General features: G+C 30.4%; 1 protein-coding gene and 1 pseudogene across 1 annotated transcript; both read left to right on the plus strand.

Annotated features, from left to right (window-relative positions):
- The first annotated feature begins 10,635 nt into the window (after positions 1-10,635).
- Positions 10,636-15,013, plus strand: LOC124928891 (annotated as a pseudogene).
- A 4,644-nt stretch (positions 15,014-19,657) lies between these two features.
- On the plus strand, positions 19,658-22,329 carry LOC124929415 (probable methyltransferase PMT21). The gene is made up of 6 exons (XM_047469770.1): positions 19,658-19,878; positions 20,051-20,371; positions 20,441-20,996; positions 21,082-21,745; positions 21,811-21,888; positions 21,949-22,329. The coding sequence occupies exons 2-6, from the start codon at positions 20,081-20,083 to the stop codon at positions 22,145-22,147; spliced, it is 1,788 nt and encodes a 595-aa protein (XP_047325726.1). The 5' UTR covers positions 19,658-19,878; positions 20,051-20,080; the 3' UTR covers positions 22,148-22,329.
- The last annotated feature ends 3,309 nt before the right edge of the window (positions 22,330-25,638 follow it).

Consider the following 25,638-nt stretch of genomic DNA (forward strand, 5'->3'; position numbering starts at 1 on the left):
CTTAACTATAAAAAAATTTAATTTGAATTTCTTAACTAAAACTCTTATTTGAAACTTTAAGTTTATATTTTATTGTTGATATAAATGTGCGAATTTATTTTAGGACTGAGTTGGTTTAAACCCAAGGAATCTTTAATTTATTATTTTTTACAATCAAATTTGCTAATTAATTCTCTAATTAAAAAAATAACTTCACATTTTTTTCAAGTCTATATATTTTGATTCTAAGAGCTTGTTCGGTTTGGGGTTATTTTAAAAATCTAGAGGAAGAAAAAAAATAATGATTGGTGATAATTTTGAGGAGGTGATGATTATTTTGATAAAAAGACTTAAAGGGTATTGATATATATAAATAAAATATAAAATAATAATTTAAAATAAAGGGTATTTTAGTATTTTGGTTAAAAATTTGAGTGATGTGATAGATAAAAATGAGTGATGTGATAGATAAAAAGGAATGAAGTGATATTTGATTTTGTATGAATTTTTTAAAAAACTCATATCGAAAGGCCTGTTGATTCGTCCATGTAAATAAAACTAGAAAATAGTAAAATTAAGAAATTTAAAAAATAGTTGTTTCCTTGTTTGAGATAAAGTTATTTTTATTTTATAATTAAAGAAAACAAAAATAGTGGATTATTTATTTAATTGAGTAGATTGATTTCACAAATTCAACTCATGTTTAAAATATATTGATTGAAATGAAAAATTATGTCATTTAAAACATTATGATATCATATTTCAAAGAATAATTAACCATAAGCTCATAATAATAAAAATGTAATACTCTTCTAATGTTCTCTTATTCAACTTTATTTCTTCTATTTTTCACATTTATATAATTTATTACTATTAAAAAAACTTATTTAGCTCAAAAAAGATGTAACACTCCTGCCTATTTTTAAAAATGGTAATTTAGTATAACTAGTTATGTAATTGTATTTGTATTAATTTCATTCAATGTCTTATCTAATTAATATATAACTGTTAGTGGCCCAACACAAGTTGACCAAGGGTAATTTGATATTAAATTAATAATAATTATAATTATTAATATAAAATTGGAATTTTTATTATTATTATTTTGTAAAGTAGCTAGGAAGTATGCATGACTTGACTATATCTACAAGTTTTAGTTAAAACACAATTTGCCCTTTAATTCATTTTAGACACATTTATGGCAATAAATATTAAATTCAACCAATAGTATGCCTTTTTTTATATACTTTTGAGTATTTTTTTTTGTTGGAATTTTATTTGAAATGTATTAAGTAATAATCAAATAGTGATACATTACAATTAAAAGTTAATCACTTTAATTCTTTACCTATGTGAAATTTGAATTTCTTATCAATTGAAATAAATATTTTAAGGAAGTCCATTTCAAGAAAGAAGTGACTCAAAAAAATTAAACTAATTTGAAATTAATAATTTTCCACCATGACTATTTGGAAACGAAGTCAATGACTTAAAAAAATATATAGACGATTATATGTTTGTTAATTAATTGGAATGGCTAAATTAAATTATATGAGATGTACCCTATTTTAGCCCTAAACCAACAAATTGGAAGAATTTATTAAAAAAAATAGAAAGACTAAAACAGAAGACTTCTCATCAGTCTAGGTCCTGGCTAGTAGCTAGGAGGTCAATTTTGAATTAATTAAGATCAATTTTTTTTTTCAAAATAAGTTTTTTACTTAAATAATTTAATGAATGAGACATAAGGTTAATGTAAGAGTTACGTTGAAATTGTTGTAAAAAATCTCATGAGGGCTCGAAATAAGCTTAGGACGTTCGGTGATTGCGATAGACCAATTTATTTATTTCACAATGCTATTATCATTCCAATATGTGAGATCTCTTCTGAAAAATAAGTAAAGACGTTCGATAAACTTATTGATTTTTGTTAGTAAGTTTTTGTCTTATTTTTTATTATTTTTAAATGACTAATCTCGTTATATTTTTTTAATATATTTTGTAACAATGTAAATATTCCTATATTTATATTAGTTTTGTTAGTCATATGTTTAAACAATTAACATTTGCATTACCTTTTAAAAAATAAAAATAAAAAATTACGTCGAAATTACATATTCATTCACCAAAGTCTTGCATTCGGTCAACTAAGCTATGGAATACTCAAGGAACAATTAATTAATTAATCTATTACGATATGTTTATACAATTACTTGACTAAATTTTAAAGATAATTTTTTATCTAGAATTTTATTATGCTTAATTTTCAAAGGGTTTGTTGGGTGTGAATGCGATTGAAGTTTGGCTCAGTCCTCTTGTTTATCGATTCCGTTGCACCACTATCTCACACAAAGGAGGCAACCCTCTCACTAGCATCCAAACACCACAAAGGAATTTGACCTCTACCTCCCACCAAGAGAGTAGTATCTATTTATATTATTAGGTCAAGCCCAATAAGCGGGTTACTAGAGATTGGGCCACAATGTTGGGCCAACCAATACCCAACAATCTCCACCTTTGGCCCAAAACAGTGCAAAACACAATCACGGAATCGCAAGACACATCATCGCCAATTTATTACCACCGAGGCAACAAAGAGAATACCCAAGGTAAACTCGTATCACAAAGACCAGGGGCAAAGGCACAAAGCATGCGAAAATCACAAAGATCAGACGCAAGAGCACAAAGCATGGGAAAATCACAAAGATCTAATACAAGAGCATAAAGCATGCGAAAATCACAAAGATCAAACGCAAGAGCACAAAACATGCAAAATTCACAAAGATCAAACGCAAGAGCACAAAGATCTAACGCAAGAGCACAAAGCATGCAAAAATCACAAAGATTAAACGCAAGAGCACAAAGAATGCGAAAATCACAAAGATTAAACGAAGAGCACAAAGCATGAGAAAATCACAAAGATCTAACGCAAGAGCACAAAGAATGCGAAAATCACAAAGATTAAATGCAAGAGCACAAAGCATGCGGAAATCACAAAGATCAAACGCAAGAGCACAAAGAATGCGAAAATCACAAAGATTAAATGCAAGAGCACAAAGCATGCGGAAATCACAAAGATCAAACGCAAGAGCACAAAGAATGCAAAAATCACAAAGATCAACCGCAAGAGCACAAAGCATGGGAAAATCACAAAGATTGAAGGCAAGATCACAAAGCATGCCATTCCCATAAAAGACGAACCTCAACGAGTTTTCCCTAAGTCAAAATTTAAAATCCGTTGACACGAAATAAATTTTTCAACAGGTAGACACTTAGTACCCATATCAGCAGGGTTAAATTCTGAAGGAATTTTCTCTAACTTAACAATGCCCTTTTCAACAATATCCCGAATGTAATGAAACCTAACATCAATATGTTTAGTTCTATCATGAAAAACAAGATTTTTACATAGTTGAATAGCAGATTGACTATCAGAAAATGCAACCACATTTTTGTCAAGAAAACCAATTTCATACAAAACAGCCCTAAGCCAAATTGCTTCCTTAAAGGCTTCAGTGGCAGCTACATACTCAGATTCTGTAGTAGATAAAGCAACAATGGGTTGAAGTTGAGACTTCCAACTTATGCAAGAGCCACACAAAGTAAACACATAGGAAGTAGTAGACTTTCTATTATCCCTATCATTAGCATAATTGGAATCTACATAACCAACTAACTTTGTACCTACAGAACACTTAGAGAAAGTCAAGCCAACATCAACAGTGGATTTTAGATATCTCAAAAGCCATTTCAAAGCATTCCAATGAGGAATACCAGGGTTAGACATAAATCTACTCAAGCAACTAACTGTATATGCAATATCAGGCCTAGTACTAACCATGAGATACATAACAGACCCTATTACATTGGAATAAGGCACATTCTTCATTTCAGTTATTTCAGTTTCAGTCTTAGGAGACTGATCCTTACTTAACACAAAGTGGGAAGCAAGAGGCACATTCACAGATTTAGCATCAGACATAGAAAATTTACTCAAAATTTTAGCAACATATGCACTTTGATTCAACACAAGAGAAAATTTTGTTCTATCTCTAATGATATTCATGCCCAAAATCTTTTTAGCATCACCTAAGTCTTTCATGTCAAAATTTTCACAAAGCGATTTTTGCACATGCATAACAGACTTCAGACATGGGCTAACAATCAACATGTCATCCACATACAATAAAAGAAATACAGGCACAGAGTCTATATTCTTGAAGTAAAGACAATGATCAGAAGAACTTCTTTTAAACATCAAAGATTGCATGCACTTATCAAACTTGATATTCCATTGCCTAGGAGATTGTTTTAAACCATACAAGGCTTTTTTTAACAAACAAACATGATCAGGCAACTGGGGGTCAACAAACCCCTCGGGTTGATGCATATAAATATTCTTATCAAGTTCACCATGTAAGAAAGCAGTAGTAACATCCATTTGCTTCAATTCCCAATCAAAGTGAGCAACTAAAGCAAGCATAATTCTAACAGTAGTGAATTTGACAACAGGAGCGAAAATTTCAGCATAATCTATTCCCTCCTTTTGAGTAAATCCCTTGGCTACTAACCTAGCCTTGAATCTAACTTTTTCAGACTCTTGTTTCACCTTATACAACCACTTGCAATCCACTAAGGAGCAATTATGAGGTTTAGGAACAAGTTTCCAAGTATCATTGATTCTTAGGGAATTCATCTCATTATTCATAGCAACAATCCATTCAGTAGAAAACTTAGACCTCAAAGCTTCTTTGTAAGAGTTAGGCTCATTACAGTCTAGGGATTCAAACATGTTAAAAGCAAATTCAGACATATTGCAATCATTCAAATAATCATCCCTAAATCTAGAAGGCATTATAACAGTTCTTCTACTTCTATCCCTAGCAAGTTGATAGTCATGCAAATCATTAGACAAATCATTTGAATCAGACAAAACATTTGAATCATGCAAATCATCAATATCATGCACATTATCATGCTCCACCTCATTTGGAGCATTCACATCATGTTCAACAGGTTGATCAAAAGCTACAGGCACATGCTCCACCTTATTAGGAGCATCATTAACAGGAGTGGGGAACATAGACAAGCAAGGAAAATCATTCTCATTAAAGACAACATCTCTACTTATCACAATCCTAAGCCCAGGTTCACTCCTATCCCAAAGCCTATAACCTTTTACCCCTTCAGGATAGCCTAAGAACACACATTTCTTGGACCTAGGCTCCAACTTGTCAACTTTCTGATGCACATAACCAACACAACCAAAAAACTTTCAAGTTGCTCAAATCAAGAGGTTTACCTGAAAACACAGATTCAGGACATTTCCCTCCTAAGGGAACACTAGGGGATCTATTTATTAAATAAGCAGCAGTATGCAAAGCATCCCCCCAAAACTTCTTAGACAAACCAGATGACGCTAACATAGCTCTCACCCTCTCTAGAAGTGTCCTGTTCATCCTCTCAGCAACACCATTCTGCTGTGGTGTGTACGGTACAGACCTATGTCTTTTAATACCCCAGGTAACACATAAATCATCCATCTGCTTATTACAGAATTCAAGACCATTATCTGTTCTAAGAGTTTTGATTCTCTTACCTGTTTGATTCTCAATCAAAATCTTCCACTCTTTAAACTTTTCAAAAACATCAGACTTATGTTTTAAAAGTAACACCCAAACTTTCCTAGAATAATCATCAATGATGGACAGAAAATATTGGTTCCCTCCATGTGTAACAACACTAGAAGGACCCCACACATCAGAATGTAAATATTCAAGGATATCAGTACACTTAGACACATTTGGGTAAGAGGAGATGGGAAAACTCACCTTATGTTGTTTTCCTAGCACACATGATTCACAGAAGGGGATGGGGGACAATTTATCACTACCAAAGTGACCACCTTTATGCAAAATTTCTAGACCTTTGTTACTCATGTGACCTAATCTATTATGCCAAAGAACAGATTTATCACCAATCACAGAGTTCACAGAGTCACAAGCAGTCTCAGCATGACACACATACAAATTGTTCATCTTTTTAGCAGTAAAGATAACAAGAGACCCACGTAAAATTTTCATAACACCTTTCCCCCACTTTCCCTCCAAACCATCATTCTCAAGAGATGCACAAGACAACAAATTATAACGCAAATCAGGAACATGCCTCACATTCTTCAAAGTAAACACAGAGCCACAAGAGAATCTTAGGCATACATCACCTATTCCTAACACCTTGCAATTTTTCGAATTTGCCATAGACACAAAACCATGTTCAATCTCTTTATAGTTAGAAAACAAATCTCTAAATGGAGTCACATGAAAAGTACAACCAGAGTCAACTAGCCAATCAGATTTGCACAAAGAATCAGATAACACAGAGTTTAAGCTAGCATAATCACATAGATTATTAATCATAAAAATATCACTCATATTGCCCTCACAAACAGCCACATTAGCATTTTCAGTATGCTGATTTCTCTTAGGCTTAGGACAGTCCTTGATAAAATGACCAGACTCATGACAATTATAACACTTTTGGGCACTAGACCTACCCTGAGATCTACCCCTCACATGCATGACTTCCCTAAAATCAGTTTTTCCGTCAAACGGAACCATACCATATTGATTAACACCAGACATGCTATCAAACAAATTAAAAGCAATTAACAATCAATTGACAGAATTTAATAAGAGGGTTCAAGCTATGATACCTTGCGAAACTTAAAGAAAGTTTCGACTTACCCACCCCGCTCGGGGATTTGCTGCTTCGTCTTCTCAGCAGCGGCACGGTAGCGGCACGACAGCGGCACGATAGCGGCACGGCAGCGGCACGACAACGGCACGGCAGCGGCACGACAGCGACACGGTAGCGGCACGGAAGCGGCACGGTAGCGGCACGGAAGCGGAACGGTAGCGGCACGGTAGCGGCACGGTAGCGGCACGGAAGCGGCACGGTAGCGGCACGGAAGCGGCACGGTAGCGGCACGACAGCGGCACGGCGGCGGCTTTGATTCTCAACGGTCGCGACAAACGCGACACCAACAACGGTTGAACAAGACAACAACGACTTGTTATCCAGAGGCGGCAGCGACAAGAGGATTAAAGAAGGAACAGAGGACAGATCTGCGCTTACTGGTGAAGATAACTTATATCCTCCAACCCAATCTCAAACTTCAATTACAAACCCTAAACCCTAGCTCTGATACCACTGTTGGGTGTGAATGCGATTGAAGTTTGGCTCAGTCCTCTTGTTTATCGATTCCGTTGCACCACTATCTCACACAAAGGAGGCAACCCTCTCACTAGCATCCAAACACCACAAAGGAATTTGACCTCTACCTCCCACCAAGAGAGTAGTATCTATTTATATTATTAGGTCAAGCCCAATAAGCGGGTTACTAGAGATTGGGCCACAATGTTGGGCCAACCAATACCCAACAGGGTTCGAATTGCCGTATAGAGAATTGTGGTTAATTTAGATATATATATGTGAGAGTAAATAAATATTTGAGTCGAATTTTGAGTTAACCCGCCCATAAACTTAAAACGGTTAAAAAAAATTAAAAAGTCTATAGATATGTTTCAAATTTACAACCTAACAAAACAATTATAACTCTTTAACCAAATAAACTAATAAGACTTTATATTTTAAATTCAACACCAAATTTAATTAATGCGGGCCGTTTTAACAAGTTCAATTTTTTAACTAATATATATATAGATGCTTAAATTTTAAATTGTTCGAATTGTCGGATCGAGAGTTGGTTAATTTGAATATATATGTGAGAGTAAAATTAAAAATGCTATCACATTTTAATCGTAATTATTTTTCTTTATTTTTATATCATTATTCGTACAGATGCACTTGCTAAATGCTAGTTATTATAGTATAATTTATTTTTAATTTAAATCCTAATAATTAAACAGAAAATAAAATTGTAGATATGACAGGTGGGTGGGATAATATAATATAATATAATATAATATAATATAATTGGATAATCAATATTCAATAGTACTTCATATTTTAAGTTTTAACTATATTGTATATTTATAATGTAGATGAATATTAAATGAATAATCAAGAACTTTAATTTCAATCTTAACATAGTACTCAAGTTCTTAATGAAGTTATGAATAGGGGTGAGCATAATTTGGGTTTACTTAAACCTAACCTTAACCCAAACCCAAAATATTAATTTGAGTAAGTTAATTTGGATTGGGTTGGGTTAAGTTTAATTTTGGTTTAGTTAGGGTTACCCAAATTACCTAAATTATATAAATTTAATTTAATTTTCTATTATTAATCCAATATAAACTAATCATCTTCCAACTTCAAGTAGAACACTTTTTTGACATTTTAACACATTTTTTACATTTTGGTCACATTTTTGACATATTTAACACGTTTAATACGTTTTCACACTACTAACACGTTTTTCACATGTTTCATAAGTTTTTCACGTTTTTGTCACGTTTAACACATTTTTAACAGGTTTAATACATTTAACACGTTTTTGAAAAGTTTAACACATTTTTCAAAATTTTGGCACTTTTAACACGTTTTTGACAAGTTTAACACGGTTTTCACGTTTTTGACACGTTTCACATGTTTTTGACATTTTAACACGTTTAACACGTTTTTGATATATTTAACACGTTTTTCACACGTTTAACATGTTTTTGATATGTTTAACACGTTTAACACATGTTTTTAATGTTTAACGCATTTTTCACACGTTTAACACATTTTTGATATATTTAACATGTTTAATACGATTTTCACACGTTTAACACGTTTTACACTTTTTCATATTTTTTACATGTTTAACACGTTTTTGACATGTTTAACACGTTTTCACATGTTTACACATTTTTCACATGTTTAACACGTTTTCCGCATTTTAACACGTTTAACACGTTTTTGGCTCTTTTAACACATTTTTAGCACATTTAACATGTTTTGGTACGTTTAACACATTTTCACGTTTTTGGCATATTTTTCATGTTTTGGGCACGTTTAACACGTTTTTGACATTTTAACACATTTTGCACATTTAACATATTTTGACATGTTAACATGGTTTTGCACTTTAACACGTTTTGACAAGTTTTAACACGTTTTTGAATATTTAACACATTTTCACGTTTTGGCACGTTTAACACGTTTTTCACGTTTTGACATGTTAAACGTGTGAAAATGTATCAAATGTGTTCAAATTGTGAGAAACATGTTAAACATGTCAAAAACGTGTCAAAACGTACCAAAAATGTGAAAAACGTGAAAAACGTGTTAAACATGTCAAAAAAGTGTTAAACATGTAAAAATGTGAAAACATGTTAAACATGTTAAAAACATGTCAAAAATGTTAAGCGTGTCAAAACGTGTTAAACGTGCCAAAAACGTGAAAAATATGTCAAAATGTGTTAAATGTGTCATAATCGTGAAATCGTCTTAAACATGTTAAAAACGTGTTAAACGTGCCAAAAATATGAAAAGCGTGTTAAACGTGTCAAATACGTGAGAAACGTGTTAAATGTGTCAAAAACGTGTTGAATGTTAAAAATGTGTTAAACGAATAAAAATGTGTTAAATGAGACAAATAAATGTTAAATAAAAAATATTTGGGTTACCCAACTCATATTAGTAAATAATATGAGCTGGGTTATGGGTTGAATAAATTTAATTTGAGTTGAATATGGGTTGAGTAATACGGATTGAGTTTACCCGTTTGCTGACCCCTAATTAGGAATACTCAAGTTACTAATTGAGCTACTAGTGAAGCTCATAGTAAAAGTTAATGAAGCTACTGTTGGTAAAAGAAAAAGAGATGAATCTGATATTATTAATATTCCTAAATCAAATAGGAAAGCATCTCAAGTTTGGGATCACTTTACAAAACTAGGAAATTCAAATCCACCTAGGTGACTTTGCAACTATTGTGGAAAAGATTATGCATATGCCTCTAAAAGTAATGAGATAAGTAATATGTGCCTCCAAACTGTTTTGTGTTTGATACCAAAAAAGGTGTTGTAGGTGATCATTTGAAAGTTACTTAATACATTTATGAAGCTTCTAGAAAGTCTTTAACATAAATGATTTTTAATTTTTTTATCCAGATATTTGGAGATTGAAGGTTGGATGTTCAAAGTCATAAATGTCATGTTGGTGTTTTTTTTTAATTTCAATATTTCCATTTTTGAGTTCAATTGTTGTTTGTTAACTGAATTTTTGTTTAATTATTGAAAACTTAAAATTGGTTTGATTTTTTCTTGACTCTCTGGAGTGGATAATAAATTTTTGTTCAACTGTTGGTGCTTGATATAGTTTTTTTTGACTTGTTGTAATTGGAACAGATTTTGAAAAATATATTTTTGTTATTTTAAAATTTTGTTATTTTATTAAAATTTGATCTAACCGAATAACCGATCGAGCCGATCATCAAACCGATCAATAAACCGAAACCGATGATTTGTAATTTAAACAAACCGACTCAACAGTTTAGTTGTATATTTTGATCTATAAACCGACCGAACCGAACCGCTTAAAAGTCAAATATATATATATATATATATATATATTACAATTGTATTGATATATACTAGCTACTTAATTAATTAACCTCTTTCTTTGATCTTTGCCCGCAGCAGCATGACGAATAGCAGCTCGGATTCTACGGGTCAGATCGTAATTATTACCTGCAAATCGGATGTAACGGTACTGGATGCCCAACCGTCCTCCTCCGGTCTGGCGTCGGCGGCCGAGGATCAAAACGATGTTCATCAGATTCAGGAACAGGTAATTAATTAATTAAACAATATTGTAATATAATTAAGTTCAAATCATGATTAATTAATTAATCATTTCCAAAAGAAAATAACTAATTCATTTGAAAAACAATGTACTATGAATTTAACAAGAAATTAATAAACAAAGTTTAGTTATTTCTATGTATTAAGCTAACATGTAATTTATCCATTAATAGAGCAGGGTTAATCAACAGAAAATCACATAATTAATTAATTTTTTAAAAAACAAACTGTCAAAATTAAGAATTTATTTCAAATAGTTTATAATTTGTACAATTTTAAACCTAAAGTTTATTTTCAATTGTAAATATATAAATTATATTATAAAATCAGTTATATAAGTTAATTTATTTGGAAGAATAATTCTTTTTTAATTTGTAATACAATTCTGTTTTAAAAAAGAGTAGCATAAAATAGTAAATTAGTAAATTCGTAAATTTTAAATAGTAAAGTTAAAACAGTTTAGAGTATTTTCAATATCTTTTAAATTGTAATATTTTAAAAGTTCAATATAAATTTTAACTATCTTGATTTGAAATTTTTTACTAATCAACTAAATTTAATTATTTTATTAATTTTAATGGTTAAACTATTATATATCTCTAAATTATATAAGTAATGATATTTCTTTTTAGCTTTACTTATATCTCATACAATCACTATATTTTTTTTAAGTAATCGGTTGATTATTTAAATAATTATTACTTGTGATAATTTAAGTAAGTAGGTACTTAAATGTTATTAATACACAATAATAAAATAATAAATATTTTAATAAATTGAGTAATATAATTGATAAAAGAGTAGTTATTATTTATAAAATTATAACCTTGTTGGCTTAAATTGTTTTAAAAAATCATTATTAAATTCTTTATTTTTTAGTTTACTTCAAGCTTACGGAAATTAGGACAAAGATTTTATATTATAAATTAAAAGTTTTGTATTAATTTTTAATTAAAAACAAAGTTATTTAAATTTTAAGGAATCTCATAATTACGGGTTCATGACTTCATGTTTAATTCCACTAATCATGTTAGCCACGTGCACCCAAAAAAAATAAAATCCGGTTCATATATATAAAAATAAAGAAAAGTTAATAGTTTTAAGTGAATAAGTCTTATATAATTTTTTATATAATATTTTTTTAATAAAATATAATATATTCAATTTAATAATTTATTACTAATTTAATTTAAATATACTATTATTCTGAATAAACATTTAGAACTGGTTTGATATGGGATTTTAGGGATCTTTTTGAAATTTTATTTATTATTTTTAGAAACTATTTATTTATCACATTATTATTATTAGTTTAATAATCAAATTATTATTTTATCTATTAAAATACTAAAAAATACATTTATTTTATTTTTATAAAATTAAAATTTTAAATACAAAGGATATTAGAGTATGTTTAGATGAGTGAATTAGAATTGGTATTAGAATTCCAACTTTGTAGGAATTGAAATTGAATTACAATTTAATTATTTTTATTATGTTTGAAAAAACTATAAAATTTTAATTCATATGTTTAAAAAAAATATAATAAACAATTTAATTATATATTATTAAAATATTACTTTGATATAACTTAATTAAATATCTTAATTTGAAGAGTTTATTGGAATTTGATATTAACTTTCTAAATTAAAAAAATATTATTTAACATATTAATTTTTTAAATTAAAAAAAAAAACAAAATATTACTTTTTAAGGTTAATTTCAAAAAAAAAATGATATATATATATATATATATATTGACATTTTAATTTTCAAAATTAAAAAAATATATATGTTCAACAATTTAATTGTAAATATAAAATATTAAGATGTTTTATTTAAAAATATAAAATAAATATTAAAATTATAATTTTGAATTAAAATGAGTGGAATTGAAAATTATAAAATTAGTTCTAATTATATTATTGTAATTGTAATTTCTAACTTAAAGAATAATTGGAATTGAATTTCATTGGTTAGTAAATGAACTCTCTTATATATATATATAATGATGCTTAATTTTTAAAGTGTCCGGAGGGTCGAGAGATGTGGTTAATTTGGATATATGTGAGAGTAAATGGATACTTGGGTCGGATTGTGGGTTGACCCGTCCATAAACTTAAAACGATTAAAAATAAAATTAAAAATATTAAGTATGGTTTGAACTTGCAACTTAACAAAAACAAATACAACCTTTTAAGCAACTAGGCTAATAACACTTTATATTTTAAATTCAACTCAAAATTTGATAAACGCGTGATATTTTAACAATATAAGTTCAACTTTGTAGCTAATTAATATATATATATATATATATATATATATATATATATATATATATATATATATATATATATATATATATATATATATATATATATATATATATATATATATATATATATAATGATGCTTAATTTTTAAAGTGTCCGGATTGTTAGGTCGAGAGTTGTGGTTAATTTGGATAAATGTGAGAGTAAATAAATATTTGGGTCGGATTGTGGATTGACCCGTCCATAAAAATTTTACCGTAATATTTTTTTCACGGTTTTGTATAATTATTACTCGTGCAAATGTACGGTATACTAATTCATCAACCATTAAAAACCCCTCAAACAATCAAACATCAAACAAGTAACTCAATATATATTAATGTCATATATGTTTCTCAAAAACTATGGATCGACATTCTTTAACCATACATGATCACCATCTTTCTTCTTCTCATGCAGAGACTAATACACACAACAAGCAACAGCAATATTAGCAATAGTGCGACTGCAGAAGGAGAAGAAGGCCGCCAATCTCCTCCTCCTTCTCCCGCTCCAATATTATTAATGCAGCACAAGGAAAGAAAGTTGCCAGTTTTACCCCTTATGTTCCTCATTTACTATGAAGTTTCAGGGGGTCCTTTTGGGATCGAGGACGTTGTAGGAGCAGGTGGCCCCTTCCTTGCTCTCATGGGTTTCATCATCTTCCCTTTGATATGGAGCCTACCCGAAGCTTTCATAACTGCGGAGCTCGGCACCATGTTCCCCGAAGATGGTGGCTACGTGGTTTGGGTTTCATCTTCTTTGGGCCCTTACTGGGTTTTCAGGTCGGTTGGGTCAAATGGCTTAGTGGAGTTATTGATAATACCGTTTATCCTTTCATGCTCCTCAAATATATCCAGGCTGGAATTCCCGCTCTCTCTGAAGGCTATCGGAATGTAATCACGGCACTTGCTTTGAATCTTTTCCTCACTTTCGTCAACTTTCGTGGCTTAACCATCGTAGGTTGGGCTGCCGTTGCAATGGGATCGTTCTATCTCGTCCCATTAATTTCTAGTCATGATGTTCATTTCAATCCCAAAATTAAGGCCGGGACGATGGCTTGTATCCAAAGAACTGAAACAAGTCAAATGGAAGTTATATCTCAACACGCTTTTCTGGAATCTCAACTTTTGGGATTCGATAAGCACTTTGGTCGGAGAGGTTCGTGATCCGAAGAAGTCGTTACCCAAGGCTTTGTTCTTCGCGTTGATCCTCGTCGTTTGTTCCTATTTCTTTCCCATACTGTGTGGGACAGGAGCTGTCCAAGCAGGCGTAGTAGAGTGGGAGGAAGGTTCGTTCGCCAAAGTTGCCGAGTTAATAGGAGGAGCTGGGTTGAGTTGGTGGATTCAATGGGCGACTGCGATGTCCAGCATGGGGATGTTCGTTTCGGAGATGAGCAGCGATTCTTTCCAGCTTTTGGGTATGGCAGAACGAGGAATGCTTCCGGAGTTCTTTGCTAAGAGATCTCGATACGGGACACCGTTGATTGCGATTTTGTTCTCGAGCTCGGGGATAGTGTTGCATTTTTGGTTAGAAAGTGTTAGTGATGCGATCGAGGTTCAAAACTTTTTGTATGGCGTGGGGATGATATTGGAGTTTGTGGCGTTTATACGTTTGAGAATGAGATATCCAAACGCATCGCGGTCATACAAGATCCCTGGAGGAACATTGGTTGCTGTTTTGATCTGTGTTCCTCCGACGGTGTTCATTTGTGTGATGCTGCTCGCCCTGTCTGCTCGCAATCTAAAGATTTTCATTCCGGGTTTAGCTGCAGTCATTGCGGGGATAATTATTAGACCTTGTTTGAAGATTGTGGAGCACAAGAAATGGCTCAAGTTTTCCACAAGTTCTCATCTCCCTGTCCTTCCAGGGTCTGAGCTCCAAAACATTATAAGTAATTCATAATTGGATAATCGAATAATCTTAATCTATTACATAAGCTATCCCAGTGAATTAAATTATGTAATGTTTATCGGGTTTAATTGGGGTCTTGTATAATTTTGTTTTTTTCTTTATATATTATTTCAAACTTTAGAAAGAAACATATATTTTTATGCAACAATTTCATATGAAGGCTATAACTATATATATTGAGTAGTTACTTCGATCCTACTACAACACAGTGTCATCTCATTTGTATAAATAAACAAAAATCAACAAACAAAATGATGTTTTATTTTTGTGTATATATATATATATATATATATATATATATATATTTTTGTGTGTATATATATATATATATATATATGTCATTTCATTAGTTCGAACTAACACTGTATAATGTTATTCAATATATTCAAAATGAAGAGTGAATAAATTGATAAGCAATAAATGCAGCATTTACTTATTTAATACTCTCTCCATTTAGCACTAAATTTAAATGCTTTTATGTCTACATCTTACAAAACAATTTTGTTTAAATTTGTAGATATTTTCTATAAGAATTTGTTTGATCTTGTGATATTTTTTTAGATATTTATGATTTAAAAATAAAATATTGATTATAAGAAAATGGGTTATTTGAGATTTTATTTTAGGATGAATTATTAAAATTAAATTTAATAAAAGTAAAATAAGAATATTAATTTTAATGGATGAATTATTAATTTAATAATTAGAATATGTATGATATCATAAAAATATTTTTTTTTTCTAAAATAAATATAACTAACCAGCTAATATGAACCGAATTTTCCTAAAAAAAAAAGAAAAAGTGTGTAAATAATTTTTATCATCATATCCATCTTTGCTGCAAAAGTCAAAAAGCCAAACTATTTGTTTATTCAATACACATGAAAATCTGATGATATATATGGCCCATATGAGCAACTTTCTTCTCATCTATTTGAGTAGATAAAAAAAATTAAATACTATTTCTAAACAATCTAATCATCATATCTTTAGTTTTCTAGACATAGTTAGAAATTCAGAATAAATTTTTATTTATTTTTTTATTTTAAACATAAGACAAAAGAAAATATTATAATATATATATATATATATATATATATATATATATATATAAATGTCCATAAAGTCTCCTACCAAAACACAACTTGAGCTCCTACTTTTATTATTTATTTTGCTAAAAAAATTATAATCACATTGTTAATTGTTACTTAATAATGAAAAAAAAAAACAATGTTTGGTGCAACTCCACATTTTAACTACGTTTAAAAAATAATTTAGAGTAGTTGCCCTAATATCGTGCTCTCTATTTTAATTATTATTATTATTATTATTATTATTATTATTATTATTATTAGAGGAGTGATAGAGGAAGAGAATTTGAGAAAAGAAATGATATGTCACTATGGTTAGAAAAAAGATAAAAGGTGAGAAGAGATAAATTTTTTTTGTTAATCAAATTGGGCCACTTCATTCTTTCAACCGTTCCTTCCCTAAAATTCTATCTCCCAATTATTATTATTATTATTATTATTATTATTATTATTATTATTATTATTATTATTATTATTATTATTATTATTATTATTATTATTATTATTACAGTGACATACATAAAATGTTAAAAGATTGAGAAAAAATAAATAAATATAAAATATAAAATTTAAAAAATTATGAAATAACGTGGCTCTAAAACAAAACAAAGGCATTGATCTCATCAATCCCATACCGTCACGTCGCTACAAGAAGAATGGGCCTCGTTTGGAAGATAGACAAGCCATGTGAACAGTCAATTTTGGTTCTATTAAGTCAATAATGGTCAATTTTGCAACAGTTTATTTTTGTCAATTATTGTATCATTCAAATTAATTAAAATCCTGAATTAATCATCTTAACAAAGAAAAAAACAAACTAAATTAGCTTATTTTATCCTTTATTTTTTTTATAAAATGCAAAAGATGTTTTTATTGTTTTTTTAAAATAAAACTCAGCATAAATAATTAAGGACAGTAATTCTTTCTCTCTCTATAAAAAGTCACCAACTCAATTTTTATTCGTATTAAATTGATGAGAAATATAATGAATTTTAAGGTTATGATTTTTATTCGTATTAAATTGATGAGAAATATAATGAATTTTAAGATTATGACAATTACCTTTTATCTTTTATGCAAATACTTTCTACTACCCAGTACCCACCTCAACTCTTGAGGTTTATTAGTCAATTTAGTTATATATAAGCAGTTATTTAAATAAAAAAAATCTTTTGTTATTTATTATCATTTTATATAACTATGAAAACTAATTTTGATATTAACAAAAATGACATTTACTTTTTGTTAAATATTTTTATTGAGAAAACTCTTCCCAAGTTTAAATCATATCTTAATATTAATATGAATTATGTGTTGAATTTTAAGAGTAACTATTATTGTTTATCTTTTATTTATTTTGCTGGAAAATCCATGTATGTGATTGTGTCGGTGCTCTGCTTCTCAATAATTTATTGAGAATATTTATCCTCTTACATTAATATATTAGATGTTCTTGAGAAATCACCGTATATACTAATTACTTATAAGAGTTCATTTAATAAATTATAAATAAATTCATGAATACTCAGGGATGGATCTTTGTAGAACTCGGGTAGGTTGAAGCTCACCCCGAAAAAAAAGTATATATATTTTTAACGATATAAATGTGACATAAACCTTAATTTCTTAAAAAAATTCAATAGAATTCATTGTTTGTTTATTTAATTAATATTAATAAAATGATAAAACTTACTTTTATTCACTTATTTTATAAAAAAATTTATAATTATTCTTTTAAATTTAACATAATTTTTTTTAAGTTCAGTCCAACTCAAAATTCTGAATTTACTACATTTTCCTTATGTAATCTTAGTTGAGTTTAAGTTGTTATTGAATAAAATTAATATACACCAATTAAATTCATACTAGACTAATAGTAAATATAAGATGTGATAGAGTGATTAATTGTCTTGATAATATATATATATATATATATATATATATTAATATTTTTTTGTTAAAAAAATAATTATTTACATGAATTTAACCATATATATTTGATTCTAGTTCATAAAGATAGTATAAAACAAACATTGATTTAAAAAAAAAATTAAATTAAGAAAACTGATCATTTAAAACCTGAATTTAAAGACGTAAAAAGTTTAAAAGGCTGTCACTGATTATTAAAACAAAAGATAAAGATAGTAAATAAAGGAGAAAACGACATTTTGTTTTAATTAGCTGGATATTAATTAGCCTCCACACAAAAATAAATAATAATAAATCCCTTTTGAAGGTGTGTTGCAAATTGCAATGCACCAATCTGTATATTAATTGGGGTTTATTATTTTATATTAGTATTATTTATTTTGTCTTGAATTCTCTTTTAAATTTTTAATGAAATAAATTCTCATATTAAAATTCAAAATAATATTTTCTGCTATTACATATCAATTTTAATTTTAAATTAAAATAAACTTTTTTCTAGGATTGTCATGATATTTTATGAAAAAATAATATCTTGTAATCAAATTAATATCAATATTGATTTTATAAGGTATTTGATCTTTGGTTATTAGGGTTAGTTTAGGAAAAAAAATTAAAAGTTATATTTGATAAATTAAAAAAAAAATTAAAGATTAAAAGTCAAATTATATTCTTTTTAAAAAAAAAAATAAATTTTATATAATTAAATATGAATAAGAAAATGATTATATTTTAAAATAAAAATTCTGAAAACCATTACATCAAACTAGTCAATTACTTAAAAACACACAATTGTGCTATTCTCTTTGGATCAGAAAAGTACAGCCTAATCAATGTACTCTCACAGTGTTTTAAAAACACACAATTATAGAAAAACTTATTTAAAAGATCAAGGGTTTTAGTGAGTATAGATAAAAATAAATAATGCTAGCTTGAGGAGAAAAAAACATTTTTATTATTTCAAAATGAATTTCCAAAGGAATACATGATATAAAACCATGTTACTTTAAGCACAAATATATATTAATAAAGAAAGTATAAAACACTTAATATATGATAATTAAAAGTTAAAAAAATAAAGAAAAGTGTGAAGAGTGGCAGTGGCCAGTGAGCACAGTACATGTGTACATGGACATATGTATAACGATGATTGCCAGCAACATGGCATGTGATGAGGGAAAGGGGTCTTGTATTTATTCTTGTCGGTGGTCGGCAATTTTAATATCTTATTTATTTATTAATATTCACTCATACAACCAGAATAAAACACTAGAGATTCATTTAACATTTAAATTTACTAACTATTCACCCTAATAAGTAATAATCATAGTTTGATTCTACTTATAATAAAAGTGAATATAAGTAATATTCTAACTTATAAATTTAATCGAAATTTGAATCACTTTAATCTGAGTTCTCAAAAAAAAAAAAAAAAAAAAAAAAAAAATCAAACGATGAGGCTTGTTTGACTAACACTTAAGGCGTGTACACAGAAAGAAAATTCTATCTACCATGAGTTACCTACCAGTAAATAGTTTAATAGAGTAATTTGAGTTCATTTATTTATGGAGCAGGCAGGCAGAAAGAGAGTGCCATTATTATATATCTGTGAGACCTACTTCTTCTTCTTTCTTCTTCCTCCCCCCACTATTTCTTCAACCTCACACACACACACACACACACACAAATAGAGAAACCAGACAGAAGAAAAAAAAAGAAAGAGTTCATTTGTCTGAAGGCCAGCAGCTAGTTGGAACCGAGGATAAATGGTAACTGCTGTTTAAGGTTGTTGTTTTGGATCTATATACTCTTTTATCCAAAGCACCAACAACCGACGGGGTACGTACACATCTATACTCCCATATTTAGCTACTATGAAAATGGCTCATCATCAATTATTCATCTTCTTCTTCTTCATTCATTGTAAAGCAAGATCTCATAGTAATCTGCTCGAATAACTGATTGTATTCATAGTTTGTTTGTTTGTTTGTTTGTGTCCCTGTCTCTGCAGGTAATTAAGGTACTATTATTATTATTCATCATGAAACACAAAGATGATGATGAAAAACCAATCATTCACCCAGATAAAAGATCCAGACTATTTCCAATGTCGATCGTGTTCATCGTTCTATGCAGCTTCTCCTTCTATCTTGGAGGCAATTTTTGTTCTTATAACAAGAACAACAACAACAACAACACGCACAGACTGTTTGATGATTCTCCAAAGAAAGCAGCAGCCATTGCTATCACCTCTGTACAGAAGATTAAACCAATTTCCTTCCCTCAATGTTCCATTGATTATCAAGACTATACTCCCTGTACAGATCCAAAGGTATTTTAATTATCCTTCTTGCTTATTAGTTATAATAATATGAATGCTGATTGATCAATTTATTTACAGAGATGGAGGAAGTACGGATTGCATCGGTTGACGTTCATGGAACGACATTGTCCGCCTGCCTTTGACAGGAAAGAATGCTTGGTTCCACCTCCAAAGGGTTACAAGGTTCCGATCAAGTGGCCGCAGAGCAAGAATCAATGCTGGTATCGGAATGTGCCCTACAATTGGATCAACAAAGTTAAATCAAATCAGAATTGGCTAAGAAAAGAAGGGGAGAGGTTCCTCTTCCCTGGCGGAGGAACTATGTTTCCTAATGGCGTCAGTAAGTACGTTGATTCGATGGAAGCTCTCATCCCAGAAATGAAAGACGGTACAGTTAGAACCGCCATTGATACCGGCTGTGGTGTTGCTAGTTGGGGAGGTGATTTACTTGGACGTGGTATTTTGACTCTTTCACTTGCGCCTAGAGATAATCACGAAGCTCAAGTTCAATTTGCTCTAGAACGCGGAATTCCTGCAATTCTCGGCATTATCTCAACTCAGAGACTTCCTTTCCCGTCTAATTCGTTTGACATGGCTCACTGCTCCAGATGTCTCATCCCCTGGACTGAATTCGGTAATTTCAAATTTGAACCAGTTTCTAGAATATGAAGAAGAAGAAGAAATCATAATTAATTTTGAAATCTATTTTCTGTATATAGGTGGGGTTTATCTTCAAGAAATACATCGCATACTTCGACCGGGAGGATTCTGGGTTCTGTCCGGACCTCCGATCAACTACGAGAATCGTTGGAGAGGATGGAACACGACAATCGAAGCGCAGAAGTCAGATTTCGACAAGCTTCAAGATCTACTAACATCAATGTGCTTCAAGCTGTACAACAAGAAGGATGATATTGCAGTCTGGCAGAAAACTAAAGACGGCAACAATTGCTACTCGAAGCTATCTGAACCGGAAGCCTACCCGCCCGCCTGCGACGACAGCATCGAACCGGACGCGGGATGGTACACCCCGCTCCGACATTGCGTCGTTGTCCCAGATCCTAACCTGAAGAAACTCGCGTTAAAGTCGATTCCCAAGTGGCCGCAACGCCTCCATGTCGGTGCCGTTCGCGGCGGAAACGAGGGAGCGTTGAAGCAGGACGAGAGTAAGTGGAAGAAGAAGGCGAAGCATTATAAGAAGCTGGTCCCGGCGCTTGGATCGGATAAGATTAGAAACGTGATGGATATGAACACTGTATATGGAGGTTTGGCTGCCGCTTTGATAGATGCTCCTATATGGGTTATGAACGTGGTTTCTTCGTATGCGGAAAACACGCTCGCGGTTGTCTATGACAGAGGACTGATCGGAACTTACCACGACTGGTAATTGGTAAACAACATATATTCATTTCCAGTAGTTGAATCTGATCTTATCTTAATACATGTAGGTGTGAGGCATTCTCTACTTATCCTCGAACATACGATCTTCTTCACCTCGACGGCCTCTTTACGGCGGAGAATCACAGGTAACAATTTCGTTTTGGGTCGAAAATTGAGAATTGAATTTGACAATAAATGATTGGCAGATGTGAGATGAAGTACGTGTTGCTGGAGATGGATAGGATTTTGAGGCCGAACGGGTACGCGATAATGAGGGAATCGAACAACTACGTGGACGCGATTGCGATATTGGCGAAGGGGATGCGATGGGGTTGCCGGAAAGAAGATACTGAAAACGGCGGTGCTGGGAAAGAGAAGGTGTTGATTTGCCAGAAGAAGATCTAGTATGCCTCAAACCAGAGTTCAAGATGAAGATGATGATATTTAAGAAAATTATTATTAATTATATATATTTTTTAAACAAAGCTAAATAGCAACTGTACTATTAATTAATTTAATATTTACATCTTTTGAATTTGGAAATGTAATACAATATTGACTTTATTAGAATGAAATGCTCTTATATACGTTCTATGTCACAATTAATCAATAGTCAAAAAATAATAATTTCATATGTATCTTGATTGAGAAATTTATATATTTGTAAAAATATATATATTTTTAGATTAATCTTAATATTATTATTATAGATTTTTTTTAAAAAAATAATTAAACTTAATATCATTATAATATATATTATGTGATACTATTTGTATTTGTACACGTAATTATTATAAATTAAAAAAAATGGCTCATTTATCCCTTCAATCTCTAGCTAACTTTTATTTTATTTTATTTTAATGACTTTTCAACCTAAAATCTAAACATACATTTAAGACCAAGGTCTCAATGTCTCGTTCTTTGGACGCACCATCGTCCGACCATCTAGATAATAAGTGGTGTATAATGAAGCCTTCGGTTAGGATTCACAGTCGGGCGCCGATGATAAACTATACTTGTAGTTTCACTGAGTGTACAGACTCAATTTTAGAATGTTGGTAAGATTTCTGTGCTCAGAATAATTAGGAGAGCTTGGGAATTGTAAATTTGAAGTTATGATTGAGCTTTATTATAGTGGTACCACGAGGAGAATGAATATCTAGAATGGTTTGGACAACAATTAATTTTGTTAAGGATAATTGAATGTACTTTTGAATTAATGATCTAATTTATTTATTTAGATTTAATTAAACATTAACTAATTTATAACTAGGCTAAATGAGCTGATAATATATATGTGTTATATGATATGAATTAGTTCTACGTGAGTTTATTTTATTTTTTTCATATTTTAATTTTAAGAATAATATGGAAAGAGTATAAAGAGATTGATTATATATAGAGAGTAAAATTACAGAGAGCAAAATACAGTTTTATCCCTTTCAGTTGGCGGAGGAGGAGGAGACGGAGCAGTTGCCCTAGCGGCGGTGGTGGTGGTGTGGGGGTTGTTTAGGGATTGCGTCTTCATCAATAAATGAATTTTGGCGGGAAACAGGAACGGAAGAGGATAGCCTTGGATGATAGGTAGATATTCTGTTTCCATTCTCGTCGTAGCAAACGGCGTCGTCTTCTTCGTCTGGAACCCTACATCTCTCTCCCAGTATTATCGTCTTCTTCCAAATTGAATCTTCGTGCTTCAACACTTTCCCTTTCTTACCGGCTCCATGCATCACTTTCATGCTCAGGCTCATGAACAGTTGCTTCTTTGACGACGACGAAGAAGACGACGACGACATTGCCGCCATGGATTTCGTCCTCAATTTCCGGTAATTCGGCGGAGGAGGAGGACCTGTATCCGCTGATGTTATTCCTGGCGGCAATGGTATTGTCTTCTTCTTCTTCTTCTGTGCTTCCTCCTCTTCCTCCTCTTCATCATTGTCATCATAATTAATTGATTGCTCTGTTTCTCTTGCCCCCGCCGCCTTCGCGAATCGGTCTTTAGGTTTTTTAGTGTTTTCATCTTGGCTGTGATTGTGGTTGTGTTTGGTTGATGATGAGACCATTTTTTTCCTGAATAAACATAGGGATAAGAAAGCGACCATTGCAATGACCGCGGCGGCGAGCGAGCGAGGATGAGGATGGTGTTTGTTTGTTTGTTTGTATGTATTAATTAATGACGACGAATTCTAATTAAACTGCTCCTTTTCTTTCAATTCAATTGCAGAGACGTCCTCTTCGTCTTCTTCGAAAATTATGAATATATTTTGGAAAAAGAAAACAAAAAAATTGGCAAAAGCTTGGAATGGAGATGAGAATGGGAGATAAAATTGGGTGATTTCGGCTATTTTTGGTTTAATTAGGGTTTTGTTCTAATTATGGCATTCCAAGGGGAAGAAACTAGCGGCGGAGGAGATATGCAGACTTCTCTCTCCCAATTATAAAATCTGACTTTACTCCTTTATTTAGTAACTATTTGTATTTTTTAAAATAATATAAAATAAAATAATAATTAACATGAAATATATATATAATAAATAATATTTTTAAAAGATTTATATCTTATTTAATACAAAATAATTTAAATTAAATATTAGTTATGAATATATCAATGGGCTTCAAATGTATCTAGCTGGAGGAGGGAACACAAGTACCTGTATACAGCCCGATAGCCCATATTCAAAGGTCCATAATGTCAAAAAAAAAGATATGGGTTATTTAGTTATTGTTAGGCCCAGCTAATTCTAAAGAATATTTTGATACAAGGGTGGTGCGAAGATTGAAACGGATTTGTGCTTTATCGTCAGTTGAGTTATGAGACTCTTTTCAAAACACCGAATCAAAACAAAATTGGAATATGATTACAATTATCTTTAAATTCAATCAAGTCAAATCAAATTAATTAGGTTAAATATTTTTAAAAGATAATCACGACACCTCTTGAACTTTTATCCTTAAAAGTCTTTTGAAACAACTTATATGAATTACATATGTAGTTTTTTTTTTTTTTTTTTTCATTTTACCTATATATCATATATGAATTTTGTATGAATTCTATTTCGTTTTTCTATGTAATTGCCTATTTTCAAAGTTATTATATTAATTTTCTCTTACCTTTCATTGGTGGGATTGTTTATTTATATTTTTCAACATTTTAATATAATATGATATTTATTCTTTTATAAAAGACAACAATTTCAAGATGTAATACACCTTCTCTAAATAGTACGTAATATCTCATGTAATGTTATTAAGGGGACTTAATTCCTCGCTACAATCCAAGTATTAAGGAACTAAATATTAATGTTATTGAAGACAAACAAAATAGATGAAGGGATAATATAAAATAATAAAAAAAAGCTCAATATCAAATATTTATGGATGATGTTTTTTTTGAAAAATCGAATAAATATTTGTACGTACATTAGAGAAGATGCTCAAATATATAAATAAAATAAGTATTGGTCAATTAGCTAGCTAGGTTAGCAAGTGGGTTGAACCATTTCCTGTCCTACCCACCTTTCAAACAATTTTTCCCAAACTACCCACCTTTTCATTCACATTCCCAAACTACCCACCTTTCTCTCTCTAAATCATTAATCAACCTATTAATTAACTCACTCTCTATCTTAACCCACTAATTAACTCTCTCTCTCTCTAAACCTATTAATTAGCTCCTTTCTCTCTCTCTTTCAACTATTAATTAATATCCTCACTTTTAAACTATTAATTAATTCAATTGAAATATATTATATAAATATTAAAATAAAATAACACATATGTTTTATTTTTATTTAAATCTATAAATATAATATATATTTCAAATTAAATACACTAAATTAAATAATTTAAATAACTATTATAAATTAAAATAAAATAGAATACATTACATAAACGGG

The sequence above is a fragment of the Impatiens glandulifera genome, chromosome 3 (assembly GCF_907164915.1).
Source record: "Impatiens glandulifera chromosome 3, dImpGla2.1, whole genome shotgun sequence".
Lineage (NCBI taxonomy): Eukaryota > Viridiplantae > Streptophyta > Magnoliopsida > Ericales > Balsaminaceae > Impatiens > Impatiens glandulifera.